Source organism: Rhineura floridana, chromosome 1 (assembly GCF_030035675.1).
Source record: "Rhineura floridana isolate rRhiFlo1 chromosome 1, rRhiFlo1.hap2, whole genome shotgun sequence".
Taxonomy (NCBI): domain Eukaryota; kingdom Metazoa; phylum Chordata; class Lepidosauria; order Squamata; family Rhineuridae; genus Rhineura; species Rhineura floridana.
Genome location: NC_084480.1, coordinates 269,555,041 through 269,576,894, shown reverse-complemented (window position 1 = coordinate 269,576,894; position 21,854 = coordinate 269,555,041). Strand labels below are relative to the sequence as shown.

The window sequence follows — 21,854 nt, the reverse complement described above, 5'->3', positions numbered from 1 at the left end:
GAAATTTCAGCCCTGCTATAAATTTATAAACAAATTTAGAGTGCAAAATTACTAAAACACATTAGAATAATAAATAACAAAATAGCTGTATTTTGTTGTTTTAATTTTTTAAGTATTTGTGTTAGACACTCTGGGAAGTTCTTGCCTGAAGAGTGGAATATATATCCCGCACATAAATAATCTAGTTTTTATTAGTTTTCTATTTATAACCAATTCTTTCAAAATCATGTTTTGTTTTCATAACCTTGAGAAATAATTTGGATAAATTGTGTGCATCATGTGTATACTAGGGTTCTGATGCAATTCATAGATTAAAAATGTATATTAAGCATACAATACGTATTTGCAAGCTACAATGCTGAACACATTCTGAGTTTAATAGACCAGTAAGAAGTAATTTGTTATAGTAATGACTGTAGAGCAATGAAAGTGTGTTATACATGAATAAAAACTATAGATTTCTACTCTGTACAGGTGGGCTATAGGTAAATAATTAGTATTTTATTGGAGTCTAAATGTGTGGTATTATAGGAAGGGGCCATAGGTCAGTTTTCGTATACATATGAAATGTCCTGGTTAAGTTCCTAGTATTTTTTCCAGATCTGAGCTCAGACAGCAGAGCTGGGGAAAACTGTAGCTCAGTGGTAGAGCATCTGCTTTGCATGCAGAAGGTCTCAAATTCAATACCTGGTATCTCCAGGTAGGTCTGGGAATGTCTTCTGTCTGGAATCCTGAAGAGCCTCTTCCAATTAGTGTAGATAATACTGAGCTAGATAGACCATTGGTCTCACTCAGTATAAGGCATCTTTCTGTGTTCCTAATTTCCTCCTGAGGCCCTTGGAAAGCTTGGTTCTGGTCACAGTAAAAGATACTGGTCTAGATGAAGCAATGGTTTGCCACACTATAAGGAACTTTCATATTTGTATTCAATAAGATCGCTGACTACAAATCTGTTCTGCAATGATGGCATATCCCCCCTGTCCCCTCCATGAAGAGATGGCTATGATCCTTCCTGGCACCTGGTCCACCTCCTTAGCAAATCATTTCATACCTCTCCATGCCATATACCCCAAACCGCTCTAGTCCACAATATCCCTCATCCATACTGCCACATTGAAAACAATACATCATCATGCTCCAAATAATTCCACCCAAAATCTAGAAAATAACCACAGCCATAGTTGCAAACTCTTGAATCAAAAATGCAGATGAAAAATGAAGGTGGAGTCCTTTGGACTAGAGCCAGGAGCTGAACATAGCTATACTATGACAGGCCTAAAGGCGAAGCCCAGAAGCTCTTTATAGGACCAGGACCTGCTCAGTGATTTTGGATAGCTCTGGTGTTAAGCCTACTGTTTTATCTCTTTACCATGGTCTTTGACATCTGAAGCATATATATTTTAGGAACTACCCAATTCTGTGATTTTAGGTTTTTTAATTGTTTTAAATGCTGTGTTTTAAAATTGTTGTAACCCATCCTAGGACCTGTGGGTGAAGGACGGGTAATAAATGATGATGATGATGATTTTCTCCTGAATCATTTTTTGAAAAGAGGGAAGGGCTAAGGTGGAAAAACAGCTTTGCTCCTTGCTTCTTTGACCAGTTGCCAAAAACCCTGGCTATTCCATTTTTTTCCTGTGTAGTTAGCAATCCTATCCTTCCAGGCTTCACAGCAAAAATCATAGAGTCCTGTTACAATCCCTTCCCCACAGTAATGATTACTGTTTCCTCTGACCTCTTCTGTGTGCTATATTAGTTTAGAGAGATCTTTAAAAACAGGCTCCTACAGGAAATATATACATATACAGCCCTACAGGTCCATAGGTAGAATCCCATTTCTCACCAGCAAACAGATACAAATTAGGACTCTGATGGGCTCTTCTATGGACCTCACTTCCCTCATTTCTAATCATTTCTATATCACCAGACATCAAATTTTTCTTTTAAAAAAAGATTGTTCCTGCCTGCCTTACTGGTCCCCGCACCACACCATTCCACTGTAACGCCTTTCTTAGCCACACTGTAACTGGATAAAATACGGTGCAGCTTTTTTTACAGTCTGCCTTCTCAGCTATCCAGTCCTACCCTTACTGAATGAGCCACTTCTATTGCTCTCTAACAGCTAAACTTTCTTGGTACAACAAAACTTTATTTTGTCACTGAGTAAACTATTACTAGAGTTGCAATGAAAGCTCCTACAGTATTGTACTATTTATATTTAAAGTATTTTAAGATCAGATAAAATGTGTAAATACTATATTTATTCAAAATACCCTGAAGCCCTCCTCCAAGTACACTTGCCATCACATATATAGCAGGCTGCAACCAGGGAAGGGTTTTTAAAAAAACAAATCTGAGGAATTGTCCCCTAGTCATTCCAGTGACTAGTTATTATAGTGCTTTGACATCTGTTGTTTTAGATTATATTGTTATTGTGTTATTGTACATATTTTATTATTTTGTTATTGTTTTCTGTTTTATTGTAAAGCCACCTTGGTGAACTTTCTTTGAAAAGTGGAGTATAAATAACTTAAATAAAATGAATTGTTTCAAAATTTGGGCCCATAACAGATTGGGGGGGGGAGAGATAAGAATAGAATTCTAGCCTTCCTTTCAATACCTTACTATAATTTTTGTTTCTTTTTGGAGGATCCGCCTACGTCTGTTTCCCTGGGGCTGAGGATGGAGGAGATGATTTTCAACTTGGCAGACACACATCTATTCTTTAATGATTTAGAAGTAAGTAATTATAGTTTTAGCACAACATAGAATTTGTTTAATGTTAGTTTAATTTAATACACTTGAAGAGCAATTCTATGTGGAGCCAGGGAGGAAAGAGCATCAGATCTGCTGCTTCATTCCAAATCCTTCTGTTTCACATCAGCCAGGGCAGAAAATGGGGAGGATTTTTCCCCCTTTTAACTCCAAGCTGATATAGCTGAGAGGCGCAAATATCAGGTCCCTCAGGGGATCTGCAGGGGTTTGAATCTGCTCCAAAGCTGCCGGTATCCTGCCTCTGAAAAGTTCTGGGCTTTCTACTTACTACTGATGTCAGGAGAACCATTTCCACCCACCTAGTTACAGCTGGGGTCTTCCCAGTGCAGTGGAGCCCTTCTACTGATGGCACCTATGTGCTGTCCTAGCACCGCCACCACCCCTGGCCATCAACATTGGGTTGGGGGTGGACTGTCTTCTTAGAAATGCTTCTTATCTGATTGAATATGCCTCAAGTACTCCGAACTCCCATCAGCTCCAACCAGCAGGACCAATGGTCAGGGATGATGTAAGTTGTACGTAGTCAGCAACACCCAGAAGGCACCATGTTGTGTAATCCAGGAATATGCCAATATTTTCCATAATAGTTGTATGAACATATACACTCACACAAATATCAGTTGTGATTTGTTGCTTCAGGTTTAGCGTTTATAATACCCAAATCAGTTGTTTGTAGTGTTGATGGCTATATATTATTTAGATATTACACTTTTGAGCAAAGCACACAAGTTCAAATATAGAATATAATTGCATATGCAGACTATTGAATATTAAACCTTTGCTGCCTTCTTAATTGGTGCTAGATGTATGTTATCTTTCGCCACAACCCACAGTGCGGAAGGTTTGCCTTTGGATCCAAAGGAAATCATTAATGTTGAATGGGTGCCCAGACTCAACAGCAACTCATTAAAATGGGATTTCTGCATAGTGCATAGAGCTTATTCTGCTATTTTTGTTAGTCGTACATGTATTGTGTGCTGTAAAGACTTATGACCAATTCATATACATTTATAGTTCATTGTGATGGTTGTTTGCAGATCACTCAATAGATCTGTTTATGTGAGTAATGAAATGTGAACTGGTTACTAGCTAAATACAGCAGCAGTTTTTTTTTTTTATTTGAAGGATCAAAAGATGCCTCTTTGCTGCTGCAGTAGTCCACTGGCTGCTGGCTCTTAAAAGTAGAACTATTACATGAGCTGAAAAATAAAAATAAAAAATAAGGAGTTACTTGCATCAGCTCTTGGGAGGATCATGGCAAAGAGTTTCTCTGCCATGTCAGTCTTCTGTGGTATTTCTTTTGTGAATTCATCTTTTTAAAACTCTCTGGATTACTAAGAGAACTTCCAGTAAAATGCTTGCCTGTTTAATCTTACAACAGGAAAGGCAATTTCTGTTGATATTTTCATAAAAAGAAAAAATAGATTAAAACAGTCAAGTTTCGCTCCCATCATAATAAAGACAGCTGTTTATTTAAAATCCAGCCATTAAACAAGCTTGTGGCAGGACTGCCAACAGGCATTAATCATTGCGTTGTTGTTTTGTTAGAATTTATAAATGCATGTTATTCCAGACAGGCAAAAGAATCCCAAAGATTCAAATACAACTCTTACTGATCAAAGTTAATTGGCAGCAATTGGCCTTTAAATATTTCCTGATGTTTCCTTTTCTAAAAAATCAAGCAAAATACACCTTATTTAATAGATGAACCAATATCATTTGAAAAATGCTAGTGTGTGAGGAACTTTAAATGTGGTTTCTCAAACATCTGTCCTATATTTTGATTTCTTTTCATCTGCAAAGAAAGTACTCACAGATGAATTGGCAACTTAAGAATGTAATAAAATTATTTAAATGTGCTTTTTTCTTTTATTTCATAGTGAAGTATTTATTTTTTCACATTTAAAATACAAGAATTTGTACATTTGCAGGTGTTTTCAATAATGCAACTTAATGTTAAAGACGTTTATTGTTTTGGTACTGAATGACATGCATTGGATTGTTATGAGTCCAAAAAAGAAAAAATAACAAGGGCCCTTTCTTTCCAAAACTGATTCTGGGTGTTTTTTTTGGTTGCATTCAATGTTATCCAAAGTATAAAAATGAGTTTCACATCTTGACCCTATGTTCAGTAGTTTATAGTGTTTTCTTTTGTTTTCCTCAACCTGCAATCTACATGTATACATATGTAAGGTTTTGTAACTGCATGAAACTACAATTGATGTTAATAGAAATTGACAAAGCACTGGCAAATATTGTGTGGTAGGAGCATGTTGCGCCCCCTTTAGCAACGGGAATAACACAGCCAGACACAGATTTATGGGTGAAGTAAGGCCACAACTTTATTGATAAGAGCAAGTAAAGCAGGGTTGGCATGGCAGTAGGGCAAGGATCTGCTTCATTCCAGCAGCCCATGTTGGAGGAATGCTGAATCAACCAACAAGCAGTTGGGAACTACCCTTGGGAGTTGGCTCGCTTTAGACCCAGGTGGGGTGTGAACCCAAGGCACCTGTGGTCCCACTGACCAACCAGTGGGAGGGGTTGTGAGCTGGATGAGGCGGTGCCCCTCCCGAGCTAGGGGCATGGCCATTGCGTACCCCCACTGGACTCCTTATGGGAGTCCCCCTTATGATTGATCCTGTCCAATGCCAGTGAGTGAACGCCTAACAATTGCACAGCGAACCACTGAGGGATAGGCGAAAAAACCTGCTCAACCATGGGGCCAGATTCATTGAGAGGAAAAATTCCTATCCGGCCCTGTCAACCAGCAACCCAGATAAACACAGCTCAGTGATGCCCCAAGACCGAGGGAGGGTGCGTGGGAAAGCCGGCACACGAAGAAAGAGGCCAGCTCTCAGGAGACTGGGGCCTCTAAAGGCCCAAGTCTGGCTCCACCCCTTGGCTGCTCTCACGAGACTGCCCAGGATCTAAGGTGCACAAAAGGGTAACCAAAATGGTCATGGGCTGGAGCAACTCTCTTACAAGTAAATATTTGGGGCTTTTAGTTTAGTCAAAAGGTGGGTAAAGGGATATACAGTAAAGATTTTTGAAAGTATATGTGGAGGATAACAGCTAGGGTTGCCAGGTTCATGACCTGAGACTGATCCTGTATCTTTAGGAGAAGAGGAAGTCAGCCAAGTGCAGATGTTCTTGCAACTCTGTAATGGGAAAAACCACAAGGTAGAATTCTCCCTTCCCCCTGCACAACTTTTAAAGATACGGAAGACCTCTTGGTTGCCAGGCCCAGACTCCAAAAGGTCTTCTGTATCTTTAAAAGTTGTACAGGGGGAACGGAGAATCCCACCTTGTGGTTTTTCCCATTACAGTGTTGCAAGAACACTTGCACTTGGCTGACTTTCTCTTCTCCTAAAGATACAGGATCAGTCTCAGGCCATGAACCTGGCAAACCTAATAACAGCACATCTCGACTCAGAAATAAGTCCCATAAGTTCACTAGGCTTTTTTCCCAGGTAGGTGTGTAGATTGATATCTAAGGCCATCAGCTGCCATTAGTGATGGAAAAATGCAACCCACAGGCTCACTATGGCTCTGGAAACCAATTGCTAGGGAGCAACAGAGGAAGTGAGACATTGCCCTCATGCCCTGCTTGTGGGCTTCCCAAAGGTATCTAGTTGGAACTGGAAAACAGGTTGCTGAACAAGATAGACCTTTGGTCTGATCCTGTAGGCTCTACTTATTTTTCAATCTAGTCTTATGTAACGGGTAGTATTATTGTTTATACCCTATTACTACCCATTATATAATTCAGAGCATAAATAGGAAGGAATAAGTAATTTCTCTACTTCACCCATCAGGTGCAGTCATACTCTGTTGAAAGTGGGAAAAAGAAGCTTTGATGCTTCTTTAAAATTCCATCTCACTTTTTGAACATAGTTTGGCAAAAGTACATGCCATGATAAAGATGGTGCTGCTGTTGAAAATTGCAGCCGAAGTTCTCTATAATGTATGTATGCATGTATGTTTGTTTATAAGGTTTCTTACCTGCCCTTCACTGTAAGGTCCCAAGATGGGTCACAGCAGTACAGTCATACAATTAAAAACAAATAAAAGAAATAAAATAGTTTATATGCAGTTATAAAAACAAGTAAAACAATTCCAAACAAAAGTATTCAGTATTTGGCAGTAGCAATCAGTGGGGTGGGAAAGACAGGGTGGCTTTGTGTACCTGGCTTCCAGACACTGTGCTACTGAAGCTTACCAAGAGGAGGAGGGGTGAAGCATGGGGAGTGACGTGCAGTGCAGGTGCTACAGAAGAGCCAATCAGATGGTCCTGCCACTTCCGCCGTCTCAGTAAGTGGCAGTGACACTTGGTGTCCAGAAGCCAGGTATGCAACACCATCCTGTCTTCCCCACTCCACCAATCACTACTGGTATTTGAACATCATCATGCTGTGGAGTTCTTTGCTTCTGTTCCACCTCATTGGCGGCTGTTGTTATTACACATTATGGCAGGAAGATGTAGAATGTTAACATGGAAGGTGCTGCTTTCATTGACAGTCCCTTGTTTTCAAAGCATGTATATGTGCCCTTAGTAAATTATTTCACTAATATTGTCACTCCTTAATACCAGTGGTGGGAGGGAAATTTATATTCTAGATAATAGTTTTGAACTATTTCAACTACATGGTAATGATCTGAACTGTCTGTTTTCTCTGAACTCTCTCAGGGGCAGAAAATAACATTCTTTCAGAAAATGTGACAGATTTTAATTTGTACTGTATTGCCATTCTCACAAAAGGTTTCAGGGAGAAAATGTTCCTAGAAAAGGAATACAAATGGCTACACCTCGTATCAGCATCATAAAAAGCAAGGTGATGGTTTTTGAGAAATGTTTAGTCCTGATGAAAAGTGTATGCAGATGTTTTATTTATTTATTTATTACATTTATTTATTACATTTATTTACCGCCTCATAGCCGAAGCTCTCTGGGCGGTTTACAGCAATTAAAAACAAATATACAAATTTTAAAACACAAAAAACAATTTAAAAACACAATTTAAAAAAATTAAAAACAATTAAAAAACACATGCTAAACATGAAACATGAAAACATTTTTTCTGCTTACAAGATTACCTGTGTTTCCTGCTTCTTGCTGGGTTATTACAACACTCTTTATTAGAGTATTTTGGCACATCTAGTCTCAGGCAGAACCAGGAAGTGGAGTGGCATGAAAAAATGAAAAACAATAGCAGGGAAGTTATCTGAGTCTTTCAAACCCCTTAAACAGGTTCGTTTCCACTCTGCATTGAGTTCTAGGGAAAGCTTTGAGGCACTTTTGATTTAATCAGTACTGGATGAATCTTCCTTAGTTCAGCATAGTGATAAATTTAACTTTGTGCCCTCCCTGTCCCCTGCTGCCCACTGTTCTACTGTGAAGACAGACTGATTGTAAGGTCATATAAGTTTCTTTCTTTATAGATCAAAGTAGTCACTGAGCAACAATGAATAAACACTGTGGCTACTAGGGTGTTTTGAAGATCAGCTTATTAGGCTGCCTGAAAGCGCTGAATTATGTATGGGCTGGCAATACAATATATCTGACCTTTTGGTTTGTCAGCTGTATTATATAAGAGCAATGTCTGCCCATATACATCCAAGTTGACTTCAGCTGGCAGAATGTATTTCCGGCATTGGTCATTTCTACCTGGTATGATATGACCTGAATTGCTACTAATCCTTGCAACTAATTCTTCCCATCGCAAATGTTTTTATTCTTTTCCATCTTCCTTACCTTCCCTCTCACCTGCTATGTTGTAAATTCTGTTCTTAACTTGAGTGAGCTTCACAAATGGTTTGTTATGTGGCCTGGGGGTTTGTGGAGATAGCAGTTTAGGATAAAAACATACCTAATGGACATGCACACCTACACTCTTAGTAAGTGACAATGAGTTTATATGAACAGATGTTCTCTTTTAAAAAAATTTCACACTCGGAACTTTTACACCTCTGGAATAATATCCTAAATAGTGTGGTCATGGTGCATTAGCAGGAATACAATAATTAGTCTTTTCATCTAAATTGTGTGTTTGTTGCATCCTAGGCTTTCAGCCATCGGGGAAAAAACAATACTGAATATTTAGCTCTGCATTTTGGTCTATGATGGAGCAGACAAATATGCACAATCACTTGGCAGCAGCTAGGCATTTTAGCTCAGTTGCTGAGGAGCACAGGGTTTGTCCATCAAATTCAAATACTTTCTTATGCCTATAGTTTTTCTTTTGCATAATAAGATTTTACCTCTTGAAACATCTTACTAACCCATTTGTCTTTAAACCCATGTTCTTTGTTATGCATTTTCCTTGATACTCATTTCTTTCCAAATCCACTGAGTATTCTGTGATACCCATCAATGTTATCCTATGTTTCTGTTTAGCTGAATTTCTAATTATCCAGATAATGTGCCTCTTATAAACTGTTCATAACCAAGTGTACTTGAAAGTAAGCCCCATTGTTTTCAGTGGGATTTGCTTCCAAATTAGTTTACTTAGAACTTCAGTCTTAAATCATTTGACAAATCTGATTGCTCAGCAGTGGTCCAGTAATGGTTTATTCTGCTACTTTGTAAACAGGGCTGTATACACACCAAGCATTTAAAGCACCATCAAAGCACATCCCCCCAGGAATCCTAGGAACTCTAGTTTGTTAAAAGTGATGGGAATTGTAGCTCTTTGAGGAGTAAACTACAGTTCCCAGAATTCTGGGGGGGGTGAGGGATGTGCTTTGAATATGCTTTAAAGGTGTGGGGTGTATGCAGACTAGTTTGTCTTGGATAATGCTTTATACTAGTGGATATGTTTGGAGAGATTTATTTTCTATAAAAAAAGAAAAGACATGGAAATATCAAAATGTGTCATTTTCACTGTTTCACACACACACTAAATTCAGTGCTGACATATATTGTGGACATTTTTAATGGGGAAATTGAGGTAGGTCGTTTAGATGTGGCCAGAGGCATACAAAGCAAATAAAGCTGCAGTCCTAAATACACTTCTTAGCCTCCATTAGACAAAGTAGAGATTTCTTCTGAGAAAGCATGCATAAGATTGCACTGTAAGTTTCTTACTCCAAGCAAACTTACTTGGAAGTAAATCCCATTTGAATCAATGGAACTTCTGAAAAAACATATGTAGGATTAGTCTTTAAAATATACACTAGATATTTATTTATTTTTAATATTTTTGTACTGCTTTTTAGCAAAATGTTCTCAAAGTAATTTGTCAATCTGTTCAAAATACTTGCTTCAAGCTTATTCCAAAGTTTTCCATGATGTCCAGACAATGAGTGCCTAATATCCTGTGTTTTGGTAGCAGCTAGACATTGATGCTTTTTATTTACAGATTTGTCTTGATCATTTAATTTGAAAATAAACATTTTTTTAGCTCTATATCTCACTTGCATTTGAAAATATATGAAAATAAACACTGCAAAGACGAGAAAAAGGACATACTGATTCCAAGTTGCCAAATGGTACCAGCAATGAAAAGCTTTATTAGCTGGATGACTAATATCTCAGGCTTCATTTGATAAAAAGTATGCTTTTATTCCTCGTGGTTGCAGAAAAAAAAATCTGAAAACTCTTCCACTTTCTGGCCCACAGAGCAATGCTAAGACCTGGCCAAGGAGCAGCGGAGCAACTGCTGCATCTGCTGCATCCCAAGATAGTAGGGGGAATTTTTTTCTCTTTTGCTGCACCAGTTCTAGGCTGACACCACTGTGAAGCTTGAGATCCAGTATCCTGTTTTAGTGGTTTTCCACAGGCTGGAATCTTTGGCAATAGCTTCCTGCCCCAGTGGGTGCAGGGCGAGCCTCTGCAATGGAGGGTTATCCCTGCCTTTGTTCTAAACCCTTCCAGCAGCTCAGATTCAGGATTAAGATAGTACTGTAAGTAGCACTGCCCAAAGGGCATTGAACAAGAGGAGGAGAAACAAAAAAATAGTATCCACAGACATATCCTGATTTCAGTCCAGACTCCAACAAGAATAGTAATTTTTTTTTTAAATGGTGACACCAACATAGTTCAAGCAGCATCTAAGATATAGCTGGTTATAGCTGCTGAATTTTATAGCAATGATACCTGGAACTGGAGCCTAAATGAGGAGCACTAAGAATTCAAGAGGATTAAAAGCAAACATTAGATGGATGTGTATTTGTAGGAGGTAAGCAAATGAAGGGTGGAACAGTCACTAAAGATGTTTTTCAAGAGGCAATAATTCTGGAAGCGGAAGTGTTCTGCATTCCAGAGTAGGGACTATAATGCCCTGGAAAGAGTGGATAATTACTACAGCATTTCGTGCTTAGACTAAAAGCTCTGCTGGATTGGGCCAAAAAGTTCACATGCTCCATAACAGGTCCATGTTTCTAGCAGTGGCCAGCCAGATAATTTTTGGGAGCTTATAAGTGTGGCACAAAAGCAGCTGCCATCCCCTGTCACTTCCCTCTATATTAGAAGCTCAACTGGAGTGCATACCGCAGATCAGAAAAGGTACCGCCAGGGCCAAGAAGATGCCAGCATGGTTAACGAGCAAAGTCAAGGAAGCTCTTAGAGGCAAAAAGTCTTCCTTCAAAAAATGGAAGTCTTGTCCAAATGAAGAAAATAAAAAAGAACACAAACTCTGGCAAAAGAAATGCAAGAAGACAATAAGGGATGCTAAAAAAGAATTTGAGGAGCACATTGCTAAGAACATAAAAACCAACAACAAAAAATTCTATAAATACATTCAAAGCAGGAGACCATCTAGGGAGACAATTGGACCCTTGGATGATAAGGGAGTCAAAGGTGTCCTAAAGAACGATAAGGAGATTGCAGAGAAGCTAAATGAATTCTTTGCATCTGTCTTCACAGTGGAAGATATAGGGCAGATCCCTGAACCTGAACTAACATTTGCAGGAAGGGATTCTGAGGAACTGAGACAAATAGTGGTAACGAGAGAGGAAGTTCTAAGCTTAATGGACAATATAAAAACTGACAAATCACCGGGCCCGGATGGCATCCACCCGAGAGTTCTCAAAGAACTCAAATGTGAAATTGCTGATCTGCTAACTAAAATATGTAACTTGTCCCTTGGGTCCTCCTCCGTGCCTGAGGACTGGAAAGTGGCAAATGTAACGCCAATCTTCAAAAAGGGATCCAGAGGGGATCCCGGAAATTACAGGCCAGTTAGCTTAACTTCTGTCCCTGGAAAACTGTAGAAAGTATTATTAAAGCTAGATTAACTAAGCACATAGAAGAACAAACCTTGCTGAAGCAGAGCCAGCATGGCTTCTGCAAGGGAAAGTCCTGTCTTAGTAACCTATTAGAATTCTTTGAGAGTGTCAACAAGCATATAGATAGAGGTGATCCAGTGGACATAGTGTACTTAGACTTTCAAAAAGCGTTTGACAAGGTACCTCACCAAAGACTTCTGAGGAAGCTTAGCAGTCATGGAATAAGTGGAGAGGTCCTCTTGTGGATAAGAAATTGGTTAAGAAGCAGAAAGCAGAGAGTAGGAATAAACGGACAGTTCTCCCAATGGAGGGCTGTAGAAAGTGGAGTCCCTCAAGGATCGGTATTGGGACCTGTACTTTTCAACTTGTTCATTAATGACCTAGAATTAGGAGTGAGCAGTGAAGTGGCCAAGTTTGCTGATGACACTAAATTGTTCAGGGTTGTTAAAACAAAAAGGGATTGCGAAGAGCTCCAAAAAGACCTCTCCAAACTGAGTGAATGGGTGGAAAAATGGCAAATGCAATTCAATATAAACAAGTGTAAAATTATGCATATTGGAGCAAAAAATCTTAATTTCACATATACGCTCATGGGGTCTGAACTGGCGGTGACCGACCAGGAGAGAGACCTCGGGGTTGTAGTGGACAGCACGATGAAAATGTCGACCCAGTGTGCGGCAGCTGTGAAAAAGGCAAATTCCATGCTAGCGATAATTAGGAAAGGTATTGAAAATAAAACAGCCGATATCATAATGCCATTGTATAAATCTATGGTGCGGCCGCATTTGGAATACTGTGTACAGTTCTGGTCGCCTCATCTCAAAAAGGATATTATAGAGTTGGGAAAGGTTCAGAAGAGGGCAACCAGAATGATCAAGGGGATGGAGCGACTCCCTTACGAGGAAAGGTTGCAGCATTTGGGGCTTTTTAGTTTAGAGAAAAGGCGGGTCAGAGGAGACATGATAGAAGTGTATAAAATGATGCATGGCATTGAGAAAGTGGATAGAGAAAAGTTCTTCTCCCTCTCTCATAATACTAGAACTCGTGGACATTCAAAGAAGCTGAATGTTGGAAGATTCAGGACAGACAAAAGGAAGTACTTCTTTACTCAGCGCATAGTTAAACTATGGCATTTGCTCCCACAAGATGCAGTAATGGCCACCAGCTTGGATGGCTTTAAAAGAAGATTAGACAAATTCATGGAGGACAGGGCTATCAATGGCTACTAGCCATGATGGCTGTGCTCTGCCACCCTAGTCAGAGGCAGCATGCTTCTGAAAACCATTTGCCGGAAGCCTCAGGAGGGGAGAATGTTGCACTCGGGTCCTGCTTGCGGGCTTCCCCCAGGCACCTGGTTGGCCACTGTGAGAACAGGATGCTGGACTAGATGGGCCACTGGCCTGATCCAGCAGGCTCTTCTTATGTTCTTATGTTCTTATTCAGGAGTATACTGGTTCTTAACCTGGAGATTCCTTTTGGTGATCATGGCCTATAACCATTAATAGACCTATCCTCCATGAATTTGCCTGGTCCCCTTTAAAGCCTTCTTACTCTAGTGGGCATTGCAAAGTATTGTGGTAGTGAATTACATAAGTTAGTTATGCATTTTTGTTTGTGTGTTTGTGTAGGAATTAGGGATGGTGTAGAATATTCACAAAATTGGATTTGGTATCGAATTCTGGGATAATCTGCAAGTTTGTCTCATCGTCGAACAGGCATGCATTCGTGGATGTTGGCAACACCAGATTTTTAAAAAAATTCCACTGCAAGAATTATATAATTATTTATGCAATTACTTTGTAATCTGCTGCTGGTGAAACATTATGTAAATATACAGCACCATAAGGAATAACAGAGAAAATAACATAATTTTTTTGGAAAAAATAACAAAAAAAGGAAGAACCAGGAATTGAAATAACTAGTGGAACACGATTTATAGAAAATAGGAACAGGCCGCCCATTTGACAAGTTGAAAAATGGAACGGAATGAGATAGTGAACCCCAACCCTAGCAGGGATGGTTATACACATTCCAAGAGGGGAAGCTCCTAAGTCTGTCCTTTCCAGCCTTTAGTTACGGACACTATCAAAAGCTTTTTGGAAGCCAAGTCTGCAGTGACCATGTTTGCATTTCACACTAAACTATGTTCCTATGCAAGCAGAAGGAGCCACAGTGAGCACTGGTCTCACATGCTTTCCCCCTTCATCCCACGTGGCTGGGAGGACAATTTGGCAGAGTTTATTTTGTTTCCCTGTCATGCCATCTGGACCAGGGATTGTATTTTATAACTAACTGTGGTTAGTTTAAAGAAGTCAGCTCCATCACCCATGGTTGGCATGTTTTACACCTATGTTGTCTAATGTTCTAGCTATCTCTCTGCCAAGTTTTCTGCTTCCTCTCTATATAGAGAAATTTGTATTGTTTGTTTTCGTGTTCTTAGCAGTATCCTCCAATCCTTCTTTTCACAATTCTTATTTTCAACTTATATTTGTTTTAATTTCCTCATTTACTTCCATTTTTTAAAGGACATCTTCTTGCCTTTTATAGCTTTCTTGACTATGCTCGTTAAACATATCATCTGTAACTTATTGATACTTTCTCTAATCTATGTTATACATTCTAGCTGAGTTTTAGACATGATTTTAAACAGATAATTGTATTTTTTTGGTTCAGTTCTGGTTCCGGCACAGCTGAAACTGAAATTATTCTGATTTGGTTATGATTTAGTAACTGGGCCAGCACACATAAACCAACTGGTTCAGTTCTGGTCCATAGGAAAAAAATAAAGGCTTGTTCCAGTTCTTAGTTTAGATTATGTTTGACCCCTTCTTTTTTTTACATAATGTTGCAAGTGTATTAAAGAAACTTGTCCCTCCTGACTCTCCCTTTTAAGAAAATCCCCTCTTTTTTACATGTACTTTTTGAAATTAAATATGAGCATATTGGACTCTCTGGGCAACTTTACATTTCCATATATGTTATGAAAGAATGGGAAATGTTGGGCTATTAGGTATTTAAGTGGAATAGAGTTATTTGTGGAGTTATCTGAAAACAGTAGAGAGGAGTTGTATAATTCAGGCTTCTAGAATGAACTTGAGATTCATGGCCCCCAGAGTCATCTTCTGTTTCAGGAGTACTACAATAAGACCTCTGTCTGAGGTTCATTTACTTCAGTTATTATTGTGTTCAGTCAGGAAAGACAGGAAGGGAATGACTGGAAAGAACTCATCCTATGTCTTTGTCACCATCTTTGTGTTAGCTCTTAGCTTTATTTTAACTTGGAAGTGTATTTATCTAAGTTCATCTAAAATCATGTCTGAATATTCTAGAGAAAGGGAGAGTTCTGACAATTCAGCAGCTCTTTTTAAGGTGTTCAGTTAGAGCAGGGCTCAGGATCCTGTGGCCCTCCAAATGCTGATGGAGGCCATGCTTGCTGGGACTGATGAGAGTCCAACACACCTGGAGGGCCATATGTTCCCCACTCCCAAGTTAGAGAAACCTCAAAGTTGGATCCTGCCTTTTAATACATCATTGTGTTGATATTTAAACAAAGACTACAGTAAATAAATAAATATTCAGGTTTATGCCATAGTGATAAAAGTGAATACATGCTAATTCCAAAGAAAATATAATCTCATGGGTCTTTTTTTTTTTAGGTCCTTGCTGTACTATGAAAAAATATTAATTCTTTTAACAACAATGTTGAGATTTCTGTTTGTCAAGATTGACTACAGTCTGGCTTGAAAATTTATTAATAAAGGCATACTCACCTTAAACCTTCAATATTTTTTAAATAATAAAACAGAATGTGAACTTATATAGATATGCATTATGCTGCAGTTCCCTATCCTTTCTTCTAAATAGTTGGTCATGTAATATATGCTAACATCAAACATACAGAGGAAGTAAGTTTTAACATTAAATTAGCATTGAAACATTTCATATATCTGTAAAAGCTGCATGTTCATCTCTCACTTGGTTTCATACCAGTTGTCTGTTTATATTCTACCCCTCCCCCCAATTAAATGGATATAAGTGTCAGACTACACATTACACTTAATGGGTAGCATGCAGATACATTTCTTTTTAAAAAATTACAGCCATGGGAGGGGTGGCCATCAGAATTACAGCAAAAAGAGAAGTAAGGTTTATTCCTAGCTGTGACCTTCCCCCTAAAATTGGTCTCCCGACAGCTGTGAAGCTTAGTTAAAGCATTCCCACTGGCACTAGTGGGAACTTCCACATTAAAGCTTTGTTGCCTGAGGGAGTGAGGTTATTTGTAGGAGGTTGTTGCAACCCCATTATCAGTTGGACTAGCCACAGCTGAAATTAATTTAAGAAAAACAAGAAATGTAGCTGCATTAAGCATAACATGTAGTTTGACCATAAGATCCATTGTGTTGTAGAAATAAAGGCAGTCAGATGTGCTTTATGAGTTGCTATGAAATGAAAAGGAATTCACTAACTCATCTTGTCCAGTTTATTTATTTATGACATTTGAGGTGCTGAACTGGCGTTTGAGACTGATAATTCATTAGATGGAAGCAGACAAATCAAAGCATAATCCAGACAAGACAAAGGTGGTCCTAGTTAATATAAGTGCTATCAGGGGATAGGAATTCATATTATCTTTGATAGGTAACACTTCTTCTGAAAACACAGATTTGCAGTCTGGTGGTGCTTCTGGATCAGTCTCTGAACCTGGATGTCCAGATGTTGCCAAGAACACATTTGCTGAATTTACATTAGCATGCCAGCTGCACACTAGAAGAAAGAAATCTGGCCATGGTGCCAGATGATTTAGTTACATCACAGTTACACTACTTGCAAATGTTCTATATGGAGCACCCTTTTAAAGGTGTCTAGAAATGTCAGCTGGTCCACAATGCTGCAGCCAGCTGCTGCCTGGCACTGGTTATCAGGAGCATGACATCCTTTTTACAACAGTTTTACTTGTTTCTGATTCATTTCCAGCCCCAATTCACAGTGCTAGGTACGACCTTTCAACCTCTTAACAACTTTGGAACTGAGACCAGTAGACAAGCATCCTCTCATAAACATGGCTTTTTGACCATAAAGACCTTCTACAGAGGCTTTCTTTCACCTCCCACCAACATATGAGCTGTGTTTGGTTGGAATGTGGAAAAGAGCCTTTTTCTGACTGCACCTAAACTCTGGGATTTCCTATCAAGGGAAGCCCACATTGATGGTCTTCCACTGCTGTGCAAAATAGTTTTTTTTATTTTGGCAGGCATTTGACTTGATATATTAATTTGTTGTGCTTGTGTGCTCTCCCTTCTCTTTATTTAATCAGGTAATGTTATTGTTATTCTAATTATTTTATTATATTGTAAACTACGTTGATCATTTCTAAGGTAAAGGTGGTCTGCTTTTTTAATTAATAAAAGTAATCAGTAGATCAGATGCAAGTAAACCCTCTTCTATCTTCTTAAAATATTTATCATATTTCCCTTGATTTTATTATTTTATTATCATATAGAATTTTTCAGTATAGTGAACAACCGCTAGCCTGAAAAAAAATTAATAAAACAAGCAAACACAACCAAATAATATATATGCCGTATGATGAAACAATGTGGATTTCCTACCTATTTTCCCTTTTATAAATCTTTGAGGTCTGACTCTATGGAACATTCTACTGTAGTGTATAATAAAGTTAGGGAATGCTGCATTAACTATTTGCAGAGAAGTAGCAGTGTTTTTTTTATTTTACAGGGGAAAAAACAACAAAGAGTCATGTGACATCTTGAAGATATTTATTGTGGCATAAGCTTCCACTAAAGTTTATACCATAATAAATTTGTTAATCTTTAAGATGGCACAAGACTCTTTGTTGTTTTTGCATTATCTATAAAACTTTTCACTGAAGCAAAACAACCCCTGCTTACCTTGTAGAAACTCGGTTCCTGTGGTGTAGGCATGGGTTTTACACCACCATTAAAGTAAAGTTTATAAAATGAACAGAACTGATACGTTTATTAAGGGAATAAAATGTTGCTTTTCAGATGGCAGGATAAGATTGCTTAGTAATCAGGGTTCAATATGCTTAGTTACAGTTCCTAATATTTAAGTGTCTTCCTACACCAAATAAGCTCTCATTACCCTTTCCATCTGGCCAGATTTCCCTAACTTTCACCCCAGCAAATCACTCACAACGAGGAACAGATGTTGTGCACTAGACCTCTTCCACTACAAGTTCTTCCTGCTACTTTTGACTTCTAGGATGGTTCAGATGTTTCATGGAATGCTTGCTGAAATTCAACATTTGGTTAGAGCTCTGCCTGAACCTATCTGGTGATGGACTCTGCTGCCTACTTGAAGCTTCACCACAACCTCACAGCATAGCTTCTTGCACTCCCTAGCCATCAGCTCTGGTCTTCAGGTCTTCTCCCACCGGCAGTCTTCTCTCAGACTTCCAGCCTTATGCTTTTCTTGTTTCTCTAGCCAACAACCAACCGACTCTGTCTGGCCTTTTGTTCTCCTCCCCACCCCCAATTCCCAGCCAGAACCTCTTCTGACCAATCATGTTCTTACCCCTGACAGGGCTCATGTTCTTACCCCTGACAGGTCTTCTTAGTGACCAATCATTGGTTTTATATGGACCTTGTAACCACCAATCAAATTTATTGACCCCTTGACCAATCCAAATTGCTTTGTATACATATATAAACAAAGGCAGCTTGTACCACTAGTCATTCTCAAACTGTTGCCTGGAAGCCTTCCTCCCTTTAGCAACTGTTACTAAGGCATCCACAACTGCCTTGTGCCCAAAACAAAGTAGCAGATGCACTTGGTTATGTTAATGTTACTTGGTTACATTATAGCAGCACTCAGAAGTTCTTCAAGTATATAAACATTACATAACATAAACAGATAAAAATATATTGTTTAAGCCACAATTCTTTTCTCTTAGTAGGTCAGCAAAATCATACCATAACAATAGATTCTATAATGCATAAAATATTTCAAGTTTTGCATGACTCCTAACAACTTTCATGCGATAGTTTCTAGAGGGTAGGTGGATGAGCTTATCTATTAATAAATTGTCCCCAAACCAAGCCTTGATAAGAACATAAGAGCCTGCTGGATTAGGCCAGATCCCCATCTGGTCCAACATCCTGTTCTCACAATGGCCAACCAAATGCCCAGGGGAACCCCACAAGCAGAATCTGAGTGAAACAGCACTCTCCACTTCTGTGATTCCCAGCAACTGATACCCAGAGGCATACTGCCCCCAACAGTGGAATAGAGCATAGCCATCGTAGCTAGTAGCCATTGATAGCCTTACCCTCCATGAATGGCTAATCCTCTTTAAAAGCGATTCAGGTTGGTGGCCATCACTTTATCTTGTTGGAGAGAATTCCATAGTTTCACTGTGTGCTTTGTGGAGAAGTGTTTTCTTTTATCTGTCCTAAATCTATCATTAATTCAGCTTCATTGGATATCCCTGAGTTCTAGTACTATGAATAAGGGAGAAAAAAATCTGTATAATTGTATATTTATTGATTTCTAAATCTGCTGAATTCATCCAATGAGTTATAATTATTGATTGCTCTTGTTGCTGCTTAAGAGTGTACATTAAAGTCTTTATGCAATGTAGACTAAGTCCTTCAGAAAAGGACCCCAAACCACACCAGTTTGTTCAGAAGAATTAACATTGATATGGTGTTTGTTGTTGTTCAGTAAAGAAAGCTGTTACTGTGAATGATGAAATGTAGCTGATATTTTGGTCATTATTATGTGTGGAGTGCTAACGGAAAGAGTCAGTAAATCAGGGAGAATAGCTGTTACCTACTGCTGCTCAGATTAAATGTTATTCTTTTACTGTCTTCCACTGATACTCAGATTCCACAAGCCCATGTAAACATAGATAAGCTCCCTACATTGATTTAGATGGGGAAGTTGTTCTGGTTGGAAAGTTTTTTTCAAACATCAAATCCCCGCACTTGCATGAGGTTAAGTGGAGTACCCATTTTTCCTGGCCCATGAATGTGCATGATTTTTTTCTGGAATTAGAATTGCAATGAATGAAAAACATTTGCTCAAATCCTAGATTCAGAGCGTATAGAAACAAAATCTTGAATCCAGAATCAGAGCTGTCCCTAGGCACCGGGAAGCAGGGCAGTTGCCCCCGGCCCCGCGCTTTAGGGGGCCCCCATGCTTGGCAGTGGGTTTTTTTTACTTTCTTCCCCCCTCCTCACCCCCTTTGTTGGGGGCTCCGGCACTTCATTGGAGGCTCCGGTGGCTGCCATTCCCCTGTTCGGGCTCACACTTCTCCAGTGAGATGAGCCTTGCTAGGAGTCCGCAGCTGCAGCTCTCCTTGCAACCTTTTCGCCTCTTTGCCTCCAGCTCTGTTACTGTCAGGCAGCGGTGGCCCTCGTATTTTTAGCGGCCTGACTGGGAGACCGCGGCTGAAAATACGAGCATATATATATAAACATAATTGTGAGTAACCAAACAGAGGTTTTTTTTATATTAACAAAACGTTTCAGCTTCCGCCTTCATCAGCTGCCAACATACAAATGCTGTTACCAAGGTGGCAGTTATAGAGCTTTGAGGATGGAATGCTCAGAGGGGCTTCATTTGCAGAAGCTAAGTAGTGGTGGTACTGTCCTCCAGGTTCAGGCCAGGTGGTGCCAATGTGTCCAGAGAGTAAATCCAAAAGTTCTCCGTTTTGGTCAATGCTGCTGGATCTGCTGGCATATCTATCGCTGTAATGGAAAAGTCCAATGTTAAAATGCTTTGCAACTGGTTGCTCCACTTTTTTGGTCAAAATTGCCAACTTGTGGTTCCTGAAGCGCGTGCGTAGGTCAGTTGTGGTCTTTCCTACGTATTGGATATGACATCCTGGTCTTTTGCACTCGATGATGTAAACTATATTGCAGGACCTGCAGGTGATGTTCTGTTTGATGTAATATGTCCTGCCTGTCCTAGTGCTTGTAAAAGTGGCTGTCTCCCTGAGGTACACACAGGTGATACAGCGTTTGGAGTGACAAGGATGAGACCCTGGATTGGTGATAGGTGGCTTAAGCACATATCTCTCCAACAGTCTGTGCAAATTAGCAGGTTGGCGAAATGCTATAACAGGAGGCCTGCTGACGGCTCTGGTAAGATGTTCAGAGTTTGCCAGCAATGGGTAGCTCTCCTTGATTGCTCGGTGACAGTTAGGAGATGCTGGATGGAAATCTACCACAAACGGAATCCGTTGCTCTCTGCTCTTTGACACCTCAGTATGATGGAGGAGGTTTTCTCTGGACAGAATGGAGGCTCGGTGGATGTTGCAATTCATAATATGTGGAGAATATCCTCTTCAAAGAAGGTGTTTTTTAAGTTCACTGATCCTTCTCTGGTATTTATCTTCAGTGTTGCAAATAAGTTTGATTCTCAGAGCTAAGCTATATACAGTGTTCTTCTTTATATGTCTAGGATGGCAGGATTTCCAGTTTAAATAGGTGTGGGCATCAGTGGGTTTGCTGTAGAGATCAGTGGCTATTTTGTTGTTTTCAATGGTAAGAAGGACATCCAGAAAAGGAATGTGCGGATTGTCATTTGTACTATTAAATGTAAACTTAATAGAGGGATGGATAGAGTTGATGTAATTTTTAAATTGTTCCAAACTCTCTTTACCATTTGTCCAGACCATAAAGATGTCGTCAATGTATCGCCACCATATAAGTGGCCATATATATATAGGGGGGGGAGAGAGAGAGAGAGAGAATGTGTGGGGGGCCAACTATGCTTTTGCCCCGGGCCCTGCACATGCTAAGGGAGGGCCTGTTGGCTTGTGTGCGTTGTTGTGTGAAACAGCATACATTACGTTGGAGTTAAGTTGA

General features: G+C 39.4%; 1 protein-coding gene across 13 annotated transcripts in view; it reads left to right on the top strand.

The window, feature by feature from the left end:
* The window catches only part of EYA1 (EYA transcriptional coactivator and phosphatase 1), a 145,181-nt gene that overhangs the window by 86,554 nt on the left and 36,773 nt on the right, over nucleotides 1–21,854 (top strand). For all 13 annotated transcript variants that reach the window (XM_061601163.1, XM_061601221.1, XM_061601203.1 and 10 more), the window contains one exon: nucleotides 2,650–2,739. In XM_061601163.1, coding sequence (XP_061457147.1) covers nucleotides 2,650–2,739 — 90 coding nt within the window. The remainder of the gene's footprint in view (nucleotides 1–2,649; nucleotides 2,740–21,854) is intronic.